Here is a 23063-nt window from a genome sequence, read left to right as displayed (position 1 = left end):
CGGAAGCAGCAAAACACGACCCGTGCACGCATAGACATGCAGTTGCGTGTTACATTCGCTTCAGGATGCGAATGGGGCTCCGGAACGGATCCCGTTCGCATCCAGAGGTACCACTGTAATTGCTTGATGGGAAGATGTCCAAAAGGAAAAGGAAATTCACTTCCTGGAAATCATATATCATCAACATGTTCCTACCAAAAAAAATTGACAACAGTGTTTGCTGAAGAATCAGCAACTAGAGAAGGATTTGACTGCAGTTTCTGGTAGTTGTGGTAGCTTAGATGGTTCCCCTCTCTTTGTCGTCTCTCCTGTGACTGCTCCTGGACGTTTATGTAAGTTTGGTATTCTGCTTTGTACAATTTGGGGTGGTGGGTGTACATTTGTTTGTATGCTAATTATTGCATTGGCTTTGGCCTTTTGAGATATCTTTTACTGAATCTTTGTACTTTACAATGCAATCCTATGCATGCCTGCTAGGAAATATGTGTGTATAGGACTGCAGCCTAAGCCACTTCTTCCAGGTCTGTTCAGCTGCTGTTCTCCTCAGTTTCTTGCTGAGACACTTCTTTCTTATTTAGTAAGAGGAAAGAAGAAACCAAATATTCCTTATTGGTATACCAGACCACATCATGATTAAGTGGATAGGACAGCAGCCATTATGTGAAGATTGCTTTTAAACTTTTTTCTTTTTTGCCTTTTTAAAGGTCAGGAACAATTTCCGGCATTTCTTCGTCTCCCCAAAGCCTCTCAAAACGGGCTATGACATTGTGACCTGGTTGGTAACTCAGCTCTCTGTCTGCTATACCGTTGCACCATTTGTTCTGCTAGCTGTTGAGCCTACAATTAAATTATACAAGTAAGTCACCACCTATTATTATAGCTGTTTTTTAAAAAATCTTGGGGTTGCATCAGGCCCTAGCTTTTTCAGATTTGCCAGCCTGTGGTCCACGTTGGGTGATGTTTCATCATGGTTTGAAGGAAAGCTAAACAGGATATATTTTGCTAGCTGTGTCACCTTTGGAAGCTCAGTTAATATTTGAAATGTATATTTGGGCCTTTGATGCAAATATATGAAAGGAATGAGAAGGGGCAATGCATCTGTTTCATTCCAAGTTGGAAAGTGCACTCAGCAATTTTATTTTTATATCTGTTCCTTCCCTTAAAATTCATAGTGTATGGCGATGGCAGGTTGTTGTGTAGATGGAAGAAGGGTGCAGAACAACATTGAGGGAAGTTCCATGTGAATGTTTGTTAGTAGGATATGGTGAAAATTTAAAACTGAACTCTTGATGGAGTGTAGACTTATTAAATCTCCAACTCAGGGCCCAAACATACAAGGTTAAGTTTGGCAGATAGACCAGGGCACTTTCTAGAAATCCTGAGTTATTGCTTTGAGAGGCATAATGGTTTGCTCCCCTTTTCAAAGTATTTTGCTTTAGTAGTCCAGGAAGAGCTACAACCCAATATGTTGCATCTCAGTGAAATACAATCACTACTCATCATTATAGGTTGTTTTAACCTGACTTCCACTTGCTTTATATTCCTTGCTACTTCTTTCTTTGTCCCCTACAGGTCACTGTACTTTCATATGCACATTTTATGTGTACTTGTGTTGCTGGTCCTTCCAATCAGATCTCAAAAACACATGAAAAGGCAGCAGCTTCCCATTCAAGGCACGCACAACTCTGACATAAACGAGAAAGCAAAATGATACCTCAAAAGGGAATTGTCGCTCCTCTTCTGTGAGACGCTGGAAAAATGGGTACGAGCAATACATCATTGCAGTGGCTTAATTTAAGAAACTTTTTAAATGGACAGAAAGGAAATGGACTGATTACCAGTTAAGACTTGTTACTGGGTAATGTTTACATCCTTGATGGGCGAAGATAATATATTTTTTTGTAAACTAAAGAGGATAATGGAGTGTCTTTAATGTCTATCATCTCTTAAAGTTAATCTTAATTATCCAGTGCTTTTGATGTAGGGGAAAGATAATCATTGGAGGTTAGCTGTCATGGACTGGCTAGATGCAGAGGAGTGGGGCGGGCACTAGCTGGGGAACCCCCAGGGGAACCCCCAGGGGAAGAAGGCTCCGAGTGAGGGGACTGGTGGTGGGATGACAGCAAGTGGTCAGAGGGAGAAGAGGGAGCAGACTTCAGGGAGGAGGTGTCGGAAGCTGAAGAGGCAACAGAGTTTAGTGAGCTGGGAGAGGCCTGAGTCAAAGGCAGGAAAGGAGGCTCGGGGGGGGGGGCAAGAGGCAGTGATCAGGCAGGCTGCTGAAGAAGCCAGGGAGTCTCAACCCCCCCCCCCCAGTCTCCCAGAACACAAAGAGGAACAAAGAGGGCAGAGCAAAGAGAGACAAGATGAAGGAGTCTCAGTTTGCTAGGGAAGGTCCCAGGGGAGGAGGATACGTAGGCAAATGTGGAAAGACCTTCACTCCCCACAACTGCCTCATTCAGGCAAGATCTACTGGGAGGAGATGCTGTGCTGACTCAGCCTGAGCTGTTTTTTATTTCTTTGTATAAAGCGTTCACTTCACTGACATCTTGTGAGTTATGGCTGACCTGACCCCGACGCCCACCTTGACATTAGCAGATGGGTGCCCTAAGCATCAAAATGTTTTTCTTCCCCCACCCCCACATAAAACGATTCAAGGTGAAAAGTAACTTGTAGTGTGTACCTGTAATTCCCAAATGGTGGGTTGCAAGGAATTTCATGGGTGGGTTTCCTGAATGCACCAAAAGCTGCAAAAAAATTGTGATTCATGGTCAACAGGTGTGGGGACCAGTAGGCCCACATAGACAGTACATCCCTGCAAAAAGGAAATTTACATGGGTGGGTCCTGTTTGGTAAAATGTTTTAAGAATCATTAACCTAGAACAAACGAAGTGCATGCTGAGTGACGGACTAGGCATTAGGAAAGGGAAGATCATGGAGCAGGCTGGCTGTGGTTGCCCATACAGATATAAAATCAGGTATAGACTGTCTGAGGTGAGTAATGTGGGCTAGACAGGGTTTGAAAGAGAATTACAGGCTTTTCCAGAACACTTCCTGTTAGACCTGTTTTCTATGCTGAGCTTGGGTGATTTCTCCCCACCACCACCACTGCCACTGAACTCCATAATCTTTTCCTGATACTACAAACCTTTCAAATGTTGCCTGCATTCATTATTTCATGATAGCCGAACAAAGATAAATGACTTTGGCACTTGGAAAATAACTCAGGGAACTTGGTGCGAAGCACTTGACTTAACCTTTTCGGAATATGCTTCCTAATATTCAAAACGATGCTTTTAGGTTTTTAAAATGTAAATGGTTCTTTCCATTTTTAAATAATACGTTTTCTTTATGAAGGGAACAAGATAAATTTAAAATTAATGGAACTGATGCAAACCTCTTGCCCTGTAAGTTTGCTCCCTTGTCACCTGCCTACTCTTAGCTCATAAGTGCTTCCCTCTGTCACCCAACTTGTCACCTATAACCTGTCCCAATTCAGACAGCCTACTGAGCCTCAAGGATGGAGTGCCCTGGTAGTGAAAGACATGGGTGTTGCACCTGTCTACTACTTAGGCGCAGTGATAATCTTTTTGCCCAAGTGGGTTCCACATTGGATCCACACGTCTGTTCTTTTAAAGTCCTGTTTGGCTACATGCTTCAGAGCTGAATTTGATAGCTTTTTTGTTTTGTTTTACAGTGGGAAAGATATTAAAATTTTGTATAAAGTTGAGGGATGAAAAAACGTTTTCCAGTTTCTGGTTGGAAAGGCGAGGGGAAGCTCTGATCTTAATGAGCTGGACTTTTCCAAATCAAATGATCAATGTGAGAGTAGCATTAAACCACCTTTTAAAAGGTGCAAGTGAAGCAGAATGCCTTGGGAACCAATGTTGCTGCTGTCTGTTATCACTTAATTGCTGTTTGGTCATATTATGTATTTATTTGGGACATTTTCACCCTGTTCTTCAATCCAGGGATTCTAAGCGCAAATCTTTGTAAAGCTTTTTAAAATAAATATTATTATTTTTTAAATCCAAAGAGCATTTTTTGAATAATTATTTATTTGAGTATTTATACCCCTTCCTTCCATTATAAGAACACTCAAGGTGGATCACAATATATGAAAAATAATTGAAAAGGTAGCAACAGAATAATTAGTAAAACCACATGGCCTTCCTGGAGATCTAAGATTCTGTTTTATGGGTATGCTTTATTGATTGTTTATTAAGTTTTTATTTTTATGTATGATTCTGAGGTATAATTTATGTTCATGTGTTTTTGTCTGGCTACAACCTCTGTTTGACTGCCTTATCGACAGATTTTATTTACTCAAGCTAAATTTCCTCAAGAGTAGTCTCACTGAAATCAGTGGACCAAACTTAGCCATGCTTATTAATTTCAGTGAATCTACTCTCAGCAAAACTTAGTTGACTCCCCCCCCCCATGGCCTGGTCTATGCTTCCTTTCTGCTGCAGCTGCAGTCTGCCTTTGAACTCGCCAGTTCCATTTAGGTCTCCTGGCTATTTGCTGTTGATAGACAGCGAATTTATTTGATTTGTCAGATCCTTTTAAAAAGGGATCTATCTAAATGCCACAAGTTTAAAAAGCTTCCCTTTCAAAAATGTGACTTTTCACATATTGGGAAAAAGAGCTGGCTTAAAAATAGCATATGGTACTGGTGACATCTAGTGGCCACTGCCGCACAGTTGTCCAATCTACGTTTAGTTTTTGAGCTGATTTTAATTATGCGAGAGGGCAGGGAACTGGCAGCCTTCCAGATGTTTAGATTCATAGAATTGTAGAGTTGGAAGGGATTGTGAGGGTCATCACCTTTCGTCAAATGCAGGGCTTGAACTCATGACCCGAGATTAAGAGTCTCATGCTCTGCTAACTGAGCTTCTATTAGGCTTGGTCTCCCATCATCCTTGGCCCACAGATTTCCCTGCCATGGATAAAGGAAATGCTTCTGTTTTTGTGTGGTTGGGAAGTAACAGGAGCAACTCTGAGAAGGGTGTGGAAAAGCAGTAAAGGAACACAACTTTCTGCTTGTCAGCCAGCAAATCCTATTGTCAGAGTTTCTGCTCTTTTTCCCCCTTTGGATCGACAAATCTCAGGGGGAAAGACTGGATTTATCCTCATGAGTTGCCAGTTGCTGACCCCTAAAACGAAATTGAAGGACTCAAAATCATTCTTGGCAAGGGGTAGTTTCAGGCTTCACCCTTTTACCCTGTTTGGATTTGAGCACCTTTCCAACACAGAAAGGTGAAAGCGTTTGGGGGTTTTTAAGTTTGGAGAAAAAGGTAACTGAAGGCTGGGATGTGATATGATCTAGTTGAGATTCCTGCATTTGGACTAGATGACTCTCAGGGTCCCTTCCAGCTCTAAAATTCTATGATTCTATGCTAGAAGTTCATAACATTATTAGCAGAGTCGGGAAAGAAGGGACAGAGAGAAACTCGCCTAGCTTTTGCTCTTGTTCCCAAATTGTGATGCTGGCTGCACAGTGCCAGAGGAACCTAGGAAATCGCCTTTTACTGAGACAGCTGGTCTGTCTAGCCCAGTCTTGTCAACACTGGCAGCAGCTCTTCAAGTTTCCAGGCAGAGGTCAGCCCTACCTGGAAATGCCAGTGATTGAACCTCAGACCTTATGCTTGCAAAGCCATATACAGTAGTACCTCAGGTTACAAACACTTCCGGTTTCAAACTCCGCTAACCCGGAAGTAGTACTTCGGGTTGAGAACAGAAATCGCACGCCAGCGGTGCAGCAGCAGTGGGAGGTCCCCATTAGGGAAAGCGCGCCTCAGCTTAAGAATGGTTTCGGGTTAAGAACGGACCTCCGGAACAAATTAAGTTCATAACCCAAAGTACCACTGTACTCTTTCATGAGTTGCATCCCTCTGCCTATTTACCTTATGATGCATGAAAGTGAAGATGTCTGGGCCTGTGTTACCTGCATGAATTGAGAATAAGCCCCCAAAACATCAGAAAAGAGGCTGCCCTGTTTATGAAGAAAGAGTTGACTGCTGCCGGGCAAACCTTTGCTATGTGCAAGGCAGAGGGTGTTCAATGCAGACCTTCACGTGAATGTTATCATCAAGCAATCTCATTCCAAAGTCTGGTCAAGGGAGAGGAGCATCTTCAGGTTCTGAGGCGGATGCTGATAACACCAAGGACGCAGGTGTGGTCCCTGTATGGGACAGCTGTGTGTTCCTGCATTGCGGGGGGTGGGGGGTTAGACTAGGGTCTCTTCCAACTTTACAATTCTATGATTCTATGACCAGTCTTGGCTGTAGGAGATGAATTGGAGAAGGAAGAAATCCTAGGAGCTCTTCCAAGAGCTGGGACAGCAAGGGGAGAACTTGACACTTCTCTGCTTTTCAGACCCTTCCATGACAGGATGGTGAACAATGCTGAGTTTATGGGTGGAAACTCATCTCTGGAATGCTGTTTTGTTTTGTGCCCAGGGCTTGGTATATATAAAACTGCAGTGCAGTGTGTCCGTTCAGCAGGAGCCTGGGTGGGTGCCTGGAGGGGAGTGGCTCTCATACCATTTTTTTGTTTTATTTGCAGTATTTATATAACAGTTCTCTGGGTGGCTTTCAAAGAAAATGGTGGCATGCAATTAAAAACACAATACCAGAAAATAACAGTTTGCTGCATAATTGGGGTCCCCCCCCCAACCAAAGCAGAAAGGGAGACAACTGAAAATATAAAGTGCACTATCATTAAAAGCAACATTGAAAGGTGAGCAAGACTTGTGGCAGGCACTCTGCAGCTGGGGTGCCACCATCAAAAGGGCCCTCTCCGTGGTCACCCTTTCCCTTATTTCACTTGGCAGAGGCACCCATTTGGCAGACTGGGGCCTGCTGAAGAAGACCTCCGGATACAGACAGGTACATGTAAGGTAAAGTGATCTTTTCAGTCTCCTTGTCATAATTTTGCTGACTGCAGCACAACTTTCTACAAGGTAGCCACCTTTGAGTTAGGAATGGACGAATCTGTCAGTTCTCATTTGTCTCTGTTCCTCATTTTTCCTGTTTCATTTTCTGTGTATTTTTGCATGCGTTTGCAATTTTTTAAAAAGAAAAAAAAATCCTCATGAAGGTGACTAATAAGTAAAATAAGTGGTGATGATTTGTAAAGACCCTTTCCCCTAGCATAACTTTTTTTTTGTACAGGTTTTTTGGTGGAGAATTGCACCACAATATTCAGAGAAGTGTGAATTTCATAAATAGCTACATTTTGGTTTGTGTATTGTTTTGGGAAGTGTGACTTAACGGAGGATCACACTGAAATATAAATCAAACTAAATTTCTCCCCCATCCTTGGCTACAATTCCTGAAGTTTTCAAGGACCTCCCAAACTCTCTGAAGTTTACTTACCCCCCCCCCAACTCTGCATTAATTTATTGGGACCAACTATATGCATTCCCCTTCTTCCTTTTTAAAAAATAGATTCCACCATGTTTTGTTTTATCTCGGATCAGTCATGGTGAAGTAGAAATATTTGCTAGAATATTTTAAGATGTGAAACCACTGCTATGATTTCAGGGAACTTTATAATACACTCTGGGACATCTTCCAAAAATCCTTGTGTGTGGATAGAGATTTATTTTATGGGAAGTGATTATGATGTTGCTATGAGATTAAAACGGTGTCTCAGCAGCTACTTCAGATAAATGCTTGCTTCATCCTTGCTAAAACATTGCAGAAGAATGAATAGTAGCTGTTTTCCTAAAGAATAAAGCATATGGCTGAAAGCAACTTGACATATTCTCCCCAAAGAGCATGGAGTGCAAAGAGCACAGCTGCCTGGAGGGTGGAATTGCTTTTGTTTCTCCCGTTGAGCTTTTTGTTGGAGAACTTGGAACCATAATTGGTTGCTTATAATCAGCCTACTGGCTTGGATCATAAAATAGGTTAATGTGAGGAAGTTAACTAGAAGGAAAGTTTCCCAGCCTCTCAGTCAAATTTTGGGCCATTAACCTCTCCTCTAGAAGCCCCCTTGTACCCCATTCCCCATTGTTCAGGAGACCCTCCCAGATCTTCTAGATAAGTTTTTTTAGGGGAGTGTGTAGGGTGAGGGGAGGAGATGGGAAGCTTTTCCTTCTGTGAACTTCCGTGAGTTACCTTATTGTAGGAATTCAACATGGTGCTAAGGAGGTTCTGCCAGCACATCCTGCCTTCTCTTCCACCTGTGTGCTGTTCTATGGTTTCTCCAACCTACCCTGAGCCAATTGGGTGGGGGCCTTAGGGCAGGCATAGGCAAACTCAGCCCTCCAGATGTTTTGGGACTACAACTCCCATCATCCCTAGCTAACAGGACCAGTGGTCAGAGATGATGGGAATTGTAGTCCTAAAACATCTGGAGGGCTGAGTTTGCATATGCCTGCCTGAGCGGGAGGGCAGCAGGCAAAAAACCCCTTTGTGCTAGCAGAAGACCTTGTGCTTTCTTCTGTTGGCAGGAATCATTAGATGAACTCAGCCCAAAATGTGGCAACAGAAGGGGTTTTAGGGCAGTGCAACCAGTTCCCCCCTACTAGGCGCCGAGCAGAGAGAGTGCCCACTGAGGGTGCCCACCTGCCCGCCTACAGGAAAGAGGCAAGAGGGTTCTGACAGGGTCCTAGAGTCCTCCCTCCTCCTCCCCAAAACCTAGTTAGCACTTGCCCAGCTTTGGGAAGGAGGTGGAGGTGCTCTGAGACCCTGCTAGAGCACTCACAGCTGCTTCCCAAAGTGCAGCACAGTACAAGGAATAGTGGGCAAATTTTGGCCTCGCTCAAGGCGCCATAGTACCAAGTCTGCCCCTGGGGCCAACCTACCTTTTTGTCGCATCATGGTGTTTGTGGGGTGGGCTCAGAGACGATGATTGCTGGTCTCTGTGGCATTGCTCTGTCAACCCAGCTGGATGTAAATATGGGTAGGCCCAAAGAAGAGTGGCATGGCGGCGGTGGGCAGAGGACACACACAGGCTCTGATGTTGCATTAAAGGCGGTCTGTGTTAGAGGAGAGCAAATTGACCGTAAGCATTACAGAGAAGGGCTTGTCTTGGTGAAAAGCAATGAGTTCTATTGCACAGTGTAAGACCTGCTGCATTGTCATGTTGACATGCTCTTAGTAAGCATCAAATCCATTTAAACTTGAGCACATTATTTCATATATGAAGGATCACCATGACGCTGAAATATTGGAAGCAGGAAGGGAAAAATATATGGCCTATCAGTTCTTGTTGAACTTCAGCTTCTGTCAGCCACAGGCAGCATAGCCTGTGACGAGGGCTGACCAGGGAGTTGTAGCCCAAAATATTTCTGTTGTCCAAAAACATTAGCCACCCCAAGGATTCTTAGGTTTATGTGACCTATTTATTGAGGGTTGTTCAACACTGCAACTGCGTCTATAAATCTGCTTTGGATCAGGCAGGACTCCTATGATCTTATACATGCATCCATTTTATACAGTTCAATTAATGAACAGTCATCTTTTCAATCTCTGTAGAAATCCGGAAGCAGTTGACACTTGGGCTTCTGCCCTAGACACTGTGGTCATCTGCCAGGGGTGGGGTGGGGTTGAGGGAGCAGAACATTTCTGCTGCAATGATCAAATTTTCCTACTTTGTTTGAGATTTTATTTCCCAGTGGATTAATGTTTCAGGGCAGCAACGCAGACGGAGGGCAAAATTCAATTAATTGAATATGAAATATTTATAACCCTGCTCTATATGTCTATCAGAGAAAGGTCCTTAATAAATCTTCTCATTAGAATGGACTAGTGACTCATGCCTCTCTGCTTCTGTAGTCGTTCGGAATTTAAATTCAATTAATCTGCTGTCCTCGTGAATATGATTTAATTATTCGGAGGGGAAAAACCACTGCATTCGCAAGATAATGACACATAGGGAGAGGACAAAAAAGGAATACCCTCTTTTCCCTTTAACAATGGCGGCTAATGCCCACCAGAACTGGTGGGGTTGTTAGGAGTCTGTGGGGATGTGGCCAATGAGCAGGTACAGCCTTGTTGTTCTTGTTGTGTCTCCACCCTCCTCCTTTGAGAAGTTTCTATGGAAACTTAAGGATTGGCCTCTAGGCCCAAGGTGCCCTAAACTGGCTCTAGATATAGTTCCCTTGCAATTCCCATCAACACCAGTCAGCATGGTCATTGATCAGGAATTATAGGAGTTGTTGTACAACAACTGGAGGGCCCAACAATGGAGAAGGCTGCTCTACAGTAAAGATTCCAGCATGTGCCATTGGTGGGATATACTGTGCATTTGTATTACTGTTCAAGGGTGTGCAAAGACATTCGGAAATAAGGAACAGAACCTGCAAACTCTGTTCCTTCTAAACCTTGTATGTGGCACAGCTGCCCTGTTGTCACTGGGTTGGCAACTTTTCTGTAGCTGTGTTTTTAACTGTAGCTTAGTGTGCAGGCACCAGCAGGTTATCAGGGCGGCCCACATTTTTCTAGCCAGTTGGCAACCCTGTTTATTGCCAGGTTGCTTCCCAGGCTTTCTGTTTACTTCTATCCAGTGGCTTTTCTTGAGTTCAGCTGCCTTTTCCCATTCCTAGTATACCAGCCAGCTTATCCATTCAGTTTTGTTTTCATTATGCTGACGTCCTATGGTGTTTCAAATTGAGTGTAATGTTCCCTCCCCTCAATTTTAGGCCCCTTTAAGGCACTTTTGCTCTGCCAGCTCTGGTAAACTGGCGTGTGTTGTGAATCCAGAGAACAGTTTTAGCGAATGTGTAATGGCATGCAGTGAACTGCTTTTTAGGCCACATTCATATCTTTCATGTAAAGCACTATGATACCACATTAAACATCACTGGTTCCCCCAAAGAATTATGGGAGCTGTAGCACGGTTAGAAGTCCCCTATTCCCCTCCCAGAACTACCATTTATAGCAGAGCTTTCCAAACCGTGTGTCACGACACGTTAGTGTGTCGGCTGCAATGTATAGGTGTGTCACGCAAACGCTCCCCGTGCTCCTCACGGGGCTGGAAAAGGGTTAGTTTAGACTGGTTTACTAGTAAAACTGAATTACTGTGTTGCGAAATGATGCATGTCTAAAAAGTGTGCCGCTAACATGAAAAGTTTGGAAAGCTCTGGTTTACAGAGTGGTTTAACAATGGGTCCCCCTTTACGGAGAACTCCGTACACTGTCAAGGGGAATAGTGGCCTCCTTAAAACTCTTAGCATCCTTAAACTACTGCTCCCAGAATTATTTGGGAGAAGCCATGATTGTTTAAAGTAGTACCATAGTGCTCTAATGTGGCCTTAGTCTGCTGTCTGTTTTAGTGTTCTCATCCACCACCTGCTTGGTTTCTGTGAATGTGTTAAAAAGCAACAACCAGCAAACTTTCTAGTTGACCCTGCTATCTTATGGCCCTGCCTGGGGTGGTATCCCAGGGGCCATAGGATGCTTCTGAACACCGTCTCTGAGGTGCTTTGACCTCTGGGAGGATCCAATGTTAGATTCCCCTTCCCCAGTGCTGTGACACCTTCTGCAACCTGGACCCTAGCAATGCCAAGAGGTAGGGAGTGGACCAGGGAAGAAATGGAACGTAAGGATCTATAACCTTCCCAATTCCCTGTCACACACCCAAACTACAAAATAAATCATACCAACTCTAGAGCTGGTTTTGTTTCAGCTCTCCCTACCCTCATCTGATAAGAGGTAAACCACTGGAAAAAGGACAGGAGAACAAAAGTATTCCTCTGCTCCAATTTCTACCCTGTCTGCAAGATCCCAACAGAGTGTTGGAGGAGGATAAGGTGAATTAGGCATATCCAGTTCCCCTCCACCGTCCAATACTTGTAGCCTAAATTATTTTTAATTATTTTGTAATGTTTAGCTGAGTTATAACAATATGGCTTTATCTGCTGTACATTTGTTGTCTTTTAGATAGTTGTTTTGATTTTATCTTGATTTTTATGCTTGTTCTTCATTTCATGCATTTTATGCTTGTTCTTCATTTCATGCTTTTTATGCTATCTTGTGAGTGAGGATATGTATCCTGAAAGGTGGCCTATGAACACTTTAATAAACTGCTTAACATTTCTGGACCACCGATCTCTAAAATGAGGGCTAGAAGCTCTCATAATGACAAGTATGCTCATAATCTGAGATGGCAAACTCTTCCGGATACATGAAATAAAGTGGTATTTTATGAAAAGCTATGGATTTTGGCTGGAGAGTTGCTGGAATTATCACAAATGGCTTCTGACGTTCAGAAGCCATTAGAGATTATTATGGGCAATACCATTTACAACATCCCCTCAGTCACGAATTCACTAGATACTATTTGGCAAGCTACTACCTCAGCCTTGCTCCAGCTTTGCCTTTATGAGACCACTGTAAAGATCAGTGAGAAAATGGCTCTCTTCAGATGACCTGCTAAACCATGGCTTTTCCTATTATAATAGGAATGAGCCCTGTGTGAATCTTGGCCTTTCATGCTCCCCACCCCTCAGCACTTTTGCTTCTGTTTTTTGATTAACTGCAGTTTAGAGTTACAGTACATTCAAACCTTAAAGTGTGGTTTTAATCCTAAACAAGCCATCTTTATACTTTGTTGGTTTGAAATTGGCTTGGTTTAAACAAATTATAGTTAAGTTTAGCCACAGTTTGCCAGATTTCAACAACACCGGCAGGGTATGCACAGGTTACCAATACGGTATACTATTGAGCCCAATACAATATGTTAATGTTAACTTATAATGCCCTAAACAACTTAGAAGCCAAATAGTGGAATACTTCCTATATCAGCCTGCTTATGTATGGAGATCTGTCTGCAAAGGAGACCCTTCTTGTTGCCCTGTGGAACATCCCATCAGATGTCAAGGAATAAAACAACCATTTGACTTTTAGAAGGCAGCCCAGTTTAGGGAAGTTTTGAATATTTTATGTTTTATCGTGTTTTTAATATTCTGTTGGGAGCTGCCTAAAGTGGCTGGGGAAACCCAGCCAGATGGGTGGGGTATAAATAATAAAATTATTATTATTATTATTATTATTATTATTATTATTATTATTTGAAGGCACCTTCAATACTTGGTTTCTGGCACCAGTTCCCAATTTATCTCTTCAGCTGGACTTTCAAAAAAGATTATCCTGACTGAGATCAGCTGCATTTTAAAAAATTATGGTTGTGTTTAATATAGGTTTAAAAATGCTGGTGGGTCTTTCTTGCTTTGCTGTACTGATGTCTAGATGAACTGATGAAGGGCAGTTTGGACAACAAATGAATAAATTGTGAATTACTCAAATGCAGGAAAGAGGAGTAGAACCTTGTAAGTTGCCCCAAGATCATTAGAGGAAACTTGGGACATAAATGTAATACAAAACAAATGCCCCAGGGTTAATCCCGGGCATCGAAAACTGGTGAGCCCTGATGACCTCTGCTAAAAATTAAGCTCCGAAGACTCTTCACTTACCATATTTATTTGAATGTAATGTGCCATTGAATCTGATGCACACCCGTATTTTCGTGATGTAATTTAGCAGAAAAAGGTGCACATTACATTCTAGTAAATACGGCATTTATCCTTTGGTGGAGCTGTGGAAATAATTTATTTACTCTGACTACAGTGTTACCTGGGCTGCACTCTGCCAAGGTATTTTACAGGATGACATTTCTTTGGTATGAATCCTGATGTTGCCTTCTCCTTTGGATGCTAAAAGGGAATCCCCTCTAAACCATTTAGTGCTTTGATTTTCACATGCTGGCCTAATACTCATTACCTGCGAATTCTTTGAAACCAGAATGTTTCTAAGCAGCAGCTGAACCATCAGGGATGGTTGTGAATTGCCTTCTTTTATTTTACATTATTCTCTCTCTCTCCTTCCTAACATTAGGCTGAAAATGAAAATACCTCTTCAACCCTAGTATTATTACCCCTATAGATGGCACCTTTAATGTGTACTATTCATTGTCATAATAGCTGCACCTGTGTGGAGCAAGCATATTGGAACTGCAGCAGCTGTGGACTGTAATTGCAAAGCATTATTTTCTGTTTCTCTCTGAATGTGTGTGTGTGTGTGTGTGTGTGTGCGCGCACACACACACACGCACACACACACACACATGGTTGCATTGCTGTGAAGATCCATTTATAAATATTCCTTCTGTAGGGCTCCCCATAACTATGATTACATGGTATGTAGGGCCAATGAAAAGGTGTGGAATTAAGGTTGCCAACTGACCAGGACAAGACCACAGACTGCATGCTAAAGATGCAGATAAAAAGCTGGCCACTCTGTAAATAATGATTTGCTCTGCTGATCAGTTACTTTTAAGCAGGTCAGCAAGCGGTATCAGAAATGTTTAATTTGTTGGTTTGTTTCCAGTAATTTAATTGTTCTCCTTCGTCATTGCACACAGCCCTGTTCCTCTAGGCTCTACTTCCTCTTTTTTTTCTGTGACTTACTTCCAAGAAAGGCTCTGATTAAAAAAAAAACTGCATTGCCCCACCTCCTCTCTTATGGCAGGTCCTTAGACTCATGCCACTCCTCAGCTCTTTACTTGCTTGGCTCACCATCCCAACAAAATGGCCCCCTTCTCTAATCCCTATCCTGGCTCCCCCTCCAGGCTCAGATGAAGTTAACACCTCTGGTGAACAAAAGACGGTAGGCAATTTTGCTCACATATAAAGTCATCTTTACCTCCTCCTTCTCTGCAGGCTATGGAGCTAAACAATGGGATGACTTCTACCTCTTCTAGAGGTATGTTTTCTTTGATGAAAACAGGGACATCCTAAGGACAAGTGTGACATTCTGGTGTAGCAAAATTAACATTTGAGGCTAGCTCAGTAATGGCTACCAAAAGGGTGGGGCCTGCTTTATATACATAGCTATTATCTGTTAAAGCAATACATATGCATAAACTTCCTCCAATCTAAAGTAACAACACAATACTAATTATACCATGTATGGTCTTTCCTTCATTATCTATTCATTAGGCGAGGAAACAAAGGACTCTCTTGTCAAAAGTAGACACTTAGGAATGTTGTTTACAACATTGGGACTAAAGCTGTTCCTAGCACAAGATAAGGCACAAGGCCTCTAGCCTGGCTAGTTAGCTGAGGTCTCTGTTATGTACTGAAGTTCTCACCCTGGGCCAGCAGGGGATACTGTAGATAGTTATGCAAATAAGGGATCAAAAGTGAGGTTCAGTGATTGGATAGTTTTAGAAAATTGTTACAGATACGTTGTACTGGAGCTCTATATAAGCAGGCTGACTGAATCCTTCAGTTCAGTTCTGTTCTGGCCTATGAATAAACAAGAGCTGTTTGAAGAATCGCTGTGTCGTCTGATATGTTCACCCACAACTTAACAGTCTCTATGGGCATCACTGGGATCAAATCAGAAACTGGCATGGCTTCTATAAATCCAGGACCTTCCCTGGAAAATAGGGACACTTGCATAATCTGCCCAACAGTTTCTGTCTTCAGCTGCTTTTCTTCCACCATTCAGTGTATCCAGAGGCATCCATCGTAGATTCTAGGACATTCATTCAGCTCTTTTCTTACATGAACACACACAGAAATATTCATGCAGGTTGGCAAATTAGTATAATTTGGAGAAGGAAGGAGGCAGGCAAGTGAAAAAGACACCAGGGCCTACTCCCGCCAACTGCCCTGTGGGGAAAATTTTCAAGAGAGCAAGAGATAGGCAGGCAAAATTCTCCTCAGCGCATGCTGCAGGTGACCTGTTGCCTCCCCTCATGGGGCCATTGATCATTGTCCTATGGGAACGAGTCCAGGAGAGACAGGAAAATATAATCTCAGGGCCTCCTCCTGCTAGACTCTCTCCTCTGCCCCCATGGGGCCATCTGCCCCCAACTACCCTGTGGGAAGGCATGGGCCAGAGGCAGTTAAAATGGCTGCTGTCTCCTGAGCAGCCCAACAAGCAATCATTCAAAATAGGTTGTTGCTTGTAAAGAGGTAAAGGCTTTCTGGGAAATGGTATATAATAAGCAAAAGAAAATGTTTAAAAATACTTTTGTTAAAAAACCAGAAGCCTTTTTACTGGGTATAGTGGGTGAAGGGAAGATAAAAGACTGTTCATGTATGCAACTACTGCGGCAAGAATTGTTTTAGCCCCAAAATGGAAACAACAAGAAGTACCAACGAAAGAAGAGTGGCAGATGAAGATGATGGACTTTGCAGAACTGGCGAAACTGACAGGAAAAATCTGAAACCAGCATGATCAAGTATTCCAAAAGTACTGGAGTAAATTTATATGATATCTGAAAGATTATTGTAAGCAATTAACATCACTAGCAGAGTTGTCTGAAGACTTGTAATGAGAAATTTTCTATTTTTATTTAAATTTTGAGCTATTTTGTAATGAGTGTACTGTAATTAGAATTGAAAAACGTACAAAATGCAATGATACAAAGGTTAATTTTGAAAGCCATGAGGTGGGAGGGAAGGAAGTCGATAGGCTCTAAAGAGCCAAAGCTGTAAAGTGTATAATGATGATGTGAATGTATAATATTAAATGGAAAATAAATAAAAATTGTGTGTGTGTGTGTGTGTGTGTGTGTGTGTGTGTGTGTGTACAGGTTGCTGCTGAGTAAGGGCAGGGTTAAGAAGAAGCAGAAACCCTCCAGTGTGAGACTTTCTTTATAAGTCCAAGGGAAAGAAATGAAATAGCTTTTTCTTAAAAGAATTGATGCAGGGAGCAGCAAGTAATATGTGAGGTGGTTGTGGGGTGTGAAACTAAGGAAATCTGCTATAATCCTTAAACCATGGTATGCCAAATGCATGCCACATGGCTTAGTGGAATATAATTGTTTTAGAAAACCCCTTTACACTACTAGTGATTAGATGGAAAGTAGGAAAACTCAGATGTTGCCTGGACAGTGAAAATGCCATGTGGTTCATACCGTTGAAATGCTAGAATGGCTAACGTACAAGACCAACTTTGACACGGTGTGGATAAGCCCTGACTCTGGAAGGTGGAGATTGTTATGAGTTTGCTGTCCCCTCAGGATGAGCTGGACTTCTCTGGACTGACAAAGAAACACAATCAGCTGCTGCAAGAAGCAAGGACAGCTGTATGAACTCTGAGGGAATGGAGACCCTGTTCCTGTGACAGAAGAGTCCAAATGAACCATTATAATTTGAGACGGTTATGATTTTATTAATGCCTCTTCAATTTACTTACAAACTGTCTTTGAAGCATCTGTATCCTGACAAGCAGGATATAAATAACTGTAAATGAATAAATAGTCACTATAATAGTCCAGACACATTAAGAAAGAAGAAAAATCAGACGCAAGCAACTACTGCCCATTAGATCTTATCCAATCAGTTCTTGTCATATTGTGACTTTACTTTTCAGATTGGAAGTTGAAGTTAATAAAAATATTGTTGCAGAAAAGCAAGGGTTTTTTAAGTAAAGGTATATTAAAGCATTTTTGAAAGGGCTGTACCACCACCCACCCCTTCACCATCCCTTTTACAGATGGCAAGTGTGTGTGTGTGTGTGTGTGTGTGTGTGCTGGATATATTTTTGTGTGTGGACTTTTTTCAACACTTCCTCTTTAGCCAAGCAAGTCAAGTGGACACTGGATATAAGAATTGCTACTAACCAAAAACATGCCAAAATATTGAAGTAAAACCTGTGGTAGTTCTGCCATTTTGCCATAGTGCACCGTAGCTGTTCATAATGACCACTCCCTGCATAAAACGGGGGGCGCCCTTTGAGTGGATGTGCGCAGCCCCTGGATCTGGAGCAGCTCCATCAACACAGGCTTGGCTTTGCCTTCCCCCAGGTGGGATACCTGGAGGTCTCCGCCTACGTTAGTCAGTTGTCCAATCCCGCCTGGGGGAAGCGTTGCCAAGGAGACCAGGCCAGGTAGGGGAGGGACTACCTGCCCACATAATAGAGGGAGGATCTTAGCTGGGAATCCTCACTTGGCTCCAGAGCTTCTTCCACCCTACCCACCCTCAGTTAAGTCTTATTTTGCAGGTTAACTTTTCTTCACAGGTATGCGGGCATTGCTACGTCAAGGTCGCTGTTAAAGGGCCGGAAAGGAATTCCCCTGCATTGGCAGGTTTTGCCTTTCCTGTAGAAAAACGTCACAACTTTGGCAGTATCAGGCCTTGGGTGGAATCCTTTAGTCTATCATCCTCTTTGTAGTGGAGATACCAGGGTTCCCCGTTAAAGGGGTTTCTGAAGGGAGCCTTTGACCGTACTCCGAGAGGTCGTCATTGCTCTCCCCTGCGGCGGCGGCGTAACGGGGGTGGCTATCTCTGCTTGAACATATGTTCTCCAGAGCCAGCCCATCCCCCCCCCCACTGGATAACCCTGATGTTCTCTAGGTCCCCTGCTGGGACTGGGGAGGGATAACACCCAATGCCTGAGCCAAGGTCTACCCACATCTGAAATATAATAAAGTTGTGCCCATTTTAATCCCATAGCACGTTGATTTGAGTCATTATTCCACATGATGGGGGGGGGCCGCCCGGGGTCTGGGGGACTCCTCCTGTCCACGCCATATGACCTTGCAAGCTTTGGCTTGTGTCAACTTTAGGACAATGACTGGGAGATGGGGGTTTCAAGCAATGTTATTCTCTGTGGATAGGGCAACAAGTGATGTGATAAATCACAAGAGAGCCAGTATGGCATAGTGGTTGCTGCATCAGACCGGGACCTGAGAGGCTACGATTCAAATTCCCACTTAGCCATGAACCTCACTACGTGACCTTGGGCCTGCTGGGATCTCATCCTAACCTACATCACAGGGTCGCTGTGAGGATAAAATGGAGAGAGGGGAAAACCACATATGCCACTTTGATCTCCTTGGAGGAAAGGCAGGATATGAAGGTATTAAATATATTTTAGTGAGCTTCAGCTTTGAGACATTTTGTGCACCACTGGCAACTGTGTCTGGAAGTGTGAGGAGAATTCATTTTGCTACCCAGACGTCTGAGAAGACATTGCTCATTTGAGTGTCATGGCATCCATCTGTGTCAGAAGAATGGTGGAGTCTGCCTTTGGAGTGAGGTCAAGGGCATATTATGGGACCCGTTGGGCCTGTTATATTGCTAGGTTTTGCAAACAAGCCACAAAACCTGGCAGCTCTGCAAAACTGACCATTTTGTGTGTGTGTGTGTGTGTGTGGCACCAAATGTGCTCCTTGGCCAGGGCACTATTTATTTTAAGGCCAACCCTTTCAGAAGTTCTCAGATGCATCTGCAGACTCTCATGTGAGATCTGCTCCACACATTTAAAGCACAGTCAGCACACATTTAAAGCAGATGACATTCCCCCAGATATCCTGGGAATTGTCACTTTGTGAAGGTAAAACTGCCTTTCCCTGGATTCTTTGGGGAAGTCATGTCCTCTAAATAAATGTTGTGGATCTGCTCCAACGCAGAAATCTACTGTTATGTTGTGGCTCTGACACAGGATGGCAGTCTCTCCACAAACTTTGCATGACTGCTGCAGAAAGCAGAATTTCTCTGTGGGTGTAGTTTTAAAATAAATAGATACAAATTAATAAGCGCATAAAATAGGGTTGCCAGGATACCCCAAAATGCAAAAAACAAAAAAACAAAAACCAACCCTCAGTTTTTTAATTGACTTGCCCAAGATCCAGGACAAAGCGCTGCCTTTCAGAAATTTCACCTTTGAAATCTCTATAATATCTGGGAAAATCCGAATGTATGGCAGCCCTAGCATAACACAATATCTTGTTCTTGTTCTTCGTTTTGGAGCAAGAAAAAGTTGGAACAATTTTTTTACTGAAAAATGCATTAAAATATCTCAGAGCTGCATATGAACAGTATTGTAGTCTTTTGCGAGTCTTACCATACTTCACTTCCCACGGAGGGGTCTGTGTGTTTATTCTCTCAGAGGGGCCTATAGTACTGTATGGCAGGGTAGAAATCATTAAATAGATACAAATAAAGCAAAGATGTGTTACACTGTTCTTTTTCTAATATACTTGCTTTTTGAAGCAGCCTGCGAAAACTTTTCAGATCTTTTCAAACCACTGAGTTTTGTGCACTTGCTTTTGGTTTACAAGAACCCCCCCAACCCCCGCCCCAACCCTTCTAATACTGGGTGGTATTCGCTTCATTGTTTATTTAAATGATTTATAAGCCATCCATCATTCCAAAAATGATAGTGGCGGTATTTAAAAACAAAAACAACAAATAAAGACAAAGCAGATAGTTGAAACAGTAGAAGGACATCACACCTGTCTGTAAAAACTACAAGTAGTCTGCCTACAAAAATTTGGGTATTTTGTTTGCATGATGTAGGCATATCAGCCAGGATGCTGAAATAGACTAAAACTCTGTTATACTGCACAGAAAAGAGACAGGAAGCATTATGAACCCTGTAGTGCGGACAGGGGCTGCATCTGAGACACTTGCCTAAGTGAGGTAGCACTTGAAGGATTTTCCTCCCAAGTACATATTACTTATTCAGGGATAGTAATGTAAATAAGTGCTGAGTAGCGTGAGCCAATTTCTGGTCCTTGCTCAACGTCCTTCCAAGAAAATCCATGTGGATTTTAAAACTTTGACAAAGATTTATAACTTCTGCATATTATATATTTCTTCACAGGAATCATTCAAAAATGTCCCAGTGGAGGAAATCTCCTCACCTTTATTATAAACAGCGAGTAACACACATGCGTAATACAATCATTCATTGCACACAATAAATATTGGACAACAAATTTGTAGAATAATTTCTTCTGTGAACTCAGTTGGTGAATTTACAAGTTCAAGGAGAGCTTCAGAGCTGATCTTTCCTTTGTATGTTCATCCACACATATTAGTCTTCCACACATATTAGTCACAAAAACAGCAGGGCAGGATTTTGAGAGCTACTTTGTGCCTGCTGACAAATATGGTTCTAATCCTGCTCCTCAAAGACTACATATAGTAGGAAAACAAACTGCAATTAATCCAGAATGCGGCAGCTAGACTGGTGACTGGGAGTGGCCACCGGGACCACATAACACCAGTTCTGAGAGATCTGCATTGGCTCCCAGTGCGTTTCCGAGCACAATTCTAAACTGCCTTGGTCCTGTATACCTGAAGGAGTGTCTCCACCCCCATCGATCAGCCCGGACACTGAGATCCAGCGCCGAGGGCCTTCTGGCGGTTCCCTCATTGCGAGAAGTAAGGTTACAGGGAACCAGGCAGAGGGCCTTCTCGGTAGTGGTGCCTGCCCTGTGGAACGCCCTCCCAGCAGATGTCAAGGCAATAAACAACTATTTTACTTTTAAAAGACAACTGAAGGCAGCCCTCTTTAGGGAAGTTTTTAATGTCTAATGCTGTATTGTTTTTAATATTCAGTTGGAAGCCACCCAGAGTGGCTGGGGAAACCCAGCCAGATGGGCGGGGTATAAATAAATTATTATTATTATTATTATTATTATTATTATTATTATTATTATTATTACCTTCCTTCCTATCCTTTCCTTGCTCTGATTTTTGCAATAAGAAAGGTAATTGTGCTAGTGGATACAATGTTGTACTTGGAGCAAGGAGATTTGAGCTTATATTTCTGCTCTGCTATGAAGTTCTTAGGGTCATTTTAAGGTGAAAATCAGATAACAGTTATGTGCCAAATCTCTTTGGAGGAAGCTCAGAATACAAATATAATAACTATATAAACAGTCACTTACTTGCACACTAATAATTAGTGAAAGTTGAAGCCATCACCTTTCCTAAATGGTCAGGAAAGCATCAAAATGACGAAGTGTGAGAGAAGTATTACTTACCATTCACTCATTAGTTATCACCACTGACCGCAATTCACCTTTTTTCCAAATGTCTTGCCAGATATATTTTGTAAACCATCAAAAATTACAGGGTCCTCTGCCCCTTCTTTCCCCCATACTGGAAATACAACATGAGATCATATTGGTATCAGATTGTTTGGGTTCTGGTGGTTGCAATATTCTGTAGGCCAAAGTCCTTAAAGTGAACATGGTTCACTTTTTATGCGCAGTGCAAAAGTCGAGATTTAATTGATGAATTGACAGGATTTATATACCACTCAATTGACAAAAACCTCAGCTAAGTGGCTTACATAAAACCATAGAAAATGTTCATTAAAAAATATAGATACACTCAAATTTTAAAAACAAGTAGATGTAAAATTTATAAAGCCAGCAGTTTTAAAATAAACATCTCTCTCTAACAAAAGAGTTTATGAAACATTTCCTGGCTGAAGTTATCAGCCAGTTATAAGCTTCTCTGGCTTTTATTTTGCTCAGCAGTCCTCAGTTTCATCCACAAAGCCCTGGTGGATTACAGAAGCAGAGAAGGGTGAACAATTGGTTGAATGACACTTAAATGATTGTTAAATGAAGCAGATTTTTCTAGCTGATAACATTTATTTCTCATTAGTATCTCCTACATTGATGTTGTCCTACAAGGTAGAGGTTGGTGCATGAACTGCACATATGCATAGGGTGGAATCCAGTGTTATGTGACCAGGCAACCAGGCTCTGTTTTCCTCTATTTTGCCCCCCTGCCCCCCACAGCCCACCTCACGTCAAATGAGATTTTGAGGGTTCACAGAGGTCTGCAGCCGGGAGCTGGAGTCCCTTTGTGTGTGTGGAAATCCTTTCCACTTGCTCTTGAACAACTTTGGATACAATCCAATGTTCTTCTTTTTTAAATGCTCTTGTGACCACAGAATATTATAAAAGCATTTCAAAATAGCACTTTGGTTTTCATTCAACATTGCCCATGAATGGAATGGAGTCTTGCATACCTCAAATACTATATCCTGAAGGCCTTTCAAGTCAGGGTGGGGTGGGGTGGGGTTGTGTGTGTGTCTGTGTGTGTGTGCGCGCATTAAGAGTACATTGATTTTGATACAGTCTGCACATCTTTCCTCGTGGTATGCTGGTGAATACTGCATCAATGCTCTAAGTATTGTGCCAGGTTTGCTATGCTTTGGCCTTGGGCAAATGCAATGCTACTCCCAGATGATGTAGTCACTGCCAAGGTTACTGCAGTGAAGAAATAGGGACAAGGGGAAATAGAGAGCAGAATCAGAATCAGAATAATCTTTATTTACACCCGTTACTAG

General features: G+C 42.5%; 1 protein-coding gene across 3 annotated transcripts in view; it reads left to right on the top strand.

Moving 5' to 3' along the window:
- The window catches only part of MBOAT1 (membrane bound glycerophospholipid O-acyltransferase 1), a 46811-nt gene extending 29498 nt beyond the window's left edge, over positions 1 to 17313 (top strand). For 2 of the 3 annotated variants that reach the window (XM_079983793.1, XM_079983794.1), the window contains 2 exons: positions 705 to 856; positions 1573 to 4032. In XM_079983793.1, coding sequence (XP_079839919.1) covers positions 705 to 856; positions 1573 to 1711 — 291 coding nt within the window. In that variant the 3' untranslated portion in view covers positions 1712 to 4032. Of the gene's footprint in view, positions 1 to 704; positions 857 to 1572; positions 4033 to 16983 lie in introns of those variants that run through there. The other variant, XR_013840710.1, reaches the window with a different exon arrangement.
- Positions 17314 to 23063: the final 5750 nt, after the last annotated feature.

Source organism: Podarcis cretensis (assembly GCF_951804945.1).
Source record: "Podarcis cretensis genome assembly, chromosome: 7".
Lineage (NCBI taxonomy): Eukaryota > Metazoa > Chordata > Lepidosauria > Squamata > Lacertidae > Podarcis > Podarcis cretensis.
The sequence above is the reverse complement of the archived record's forward strand: the minus strand, read 5'-3'. Positions and strand labels throughout refer to the sequence as shown.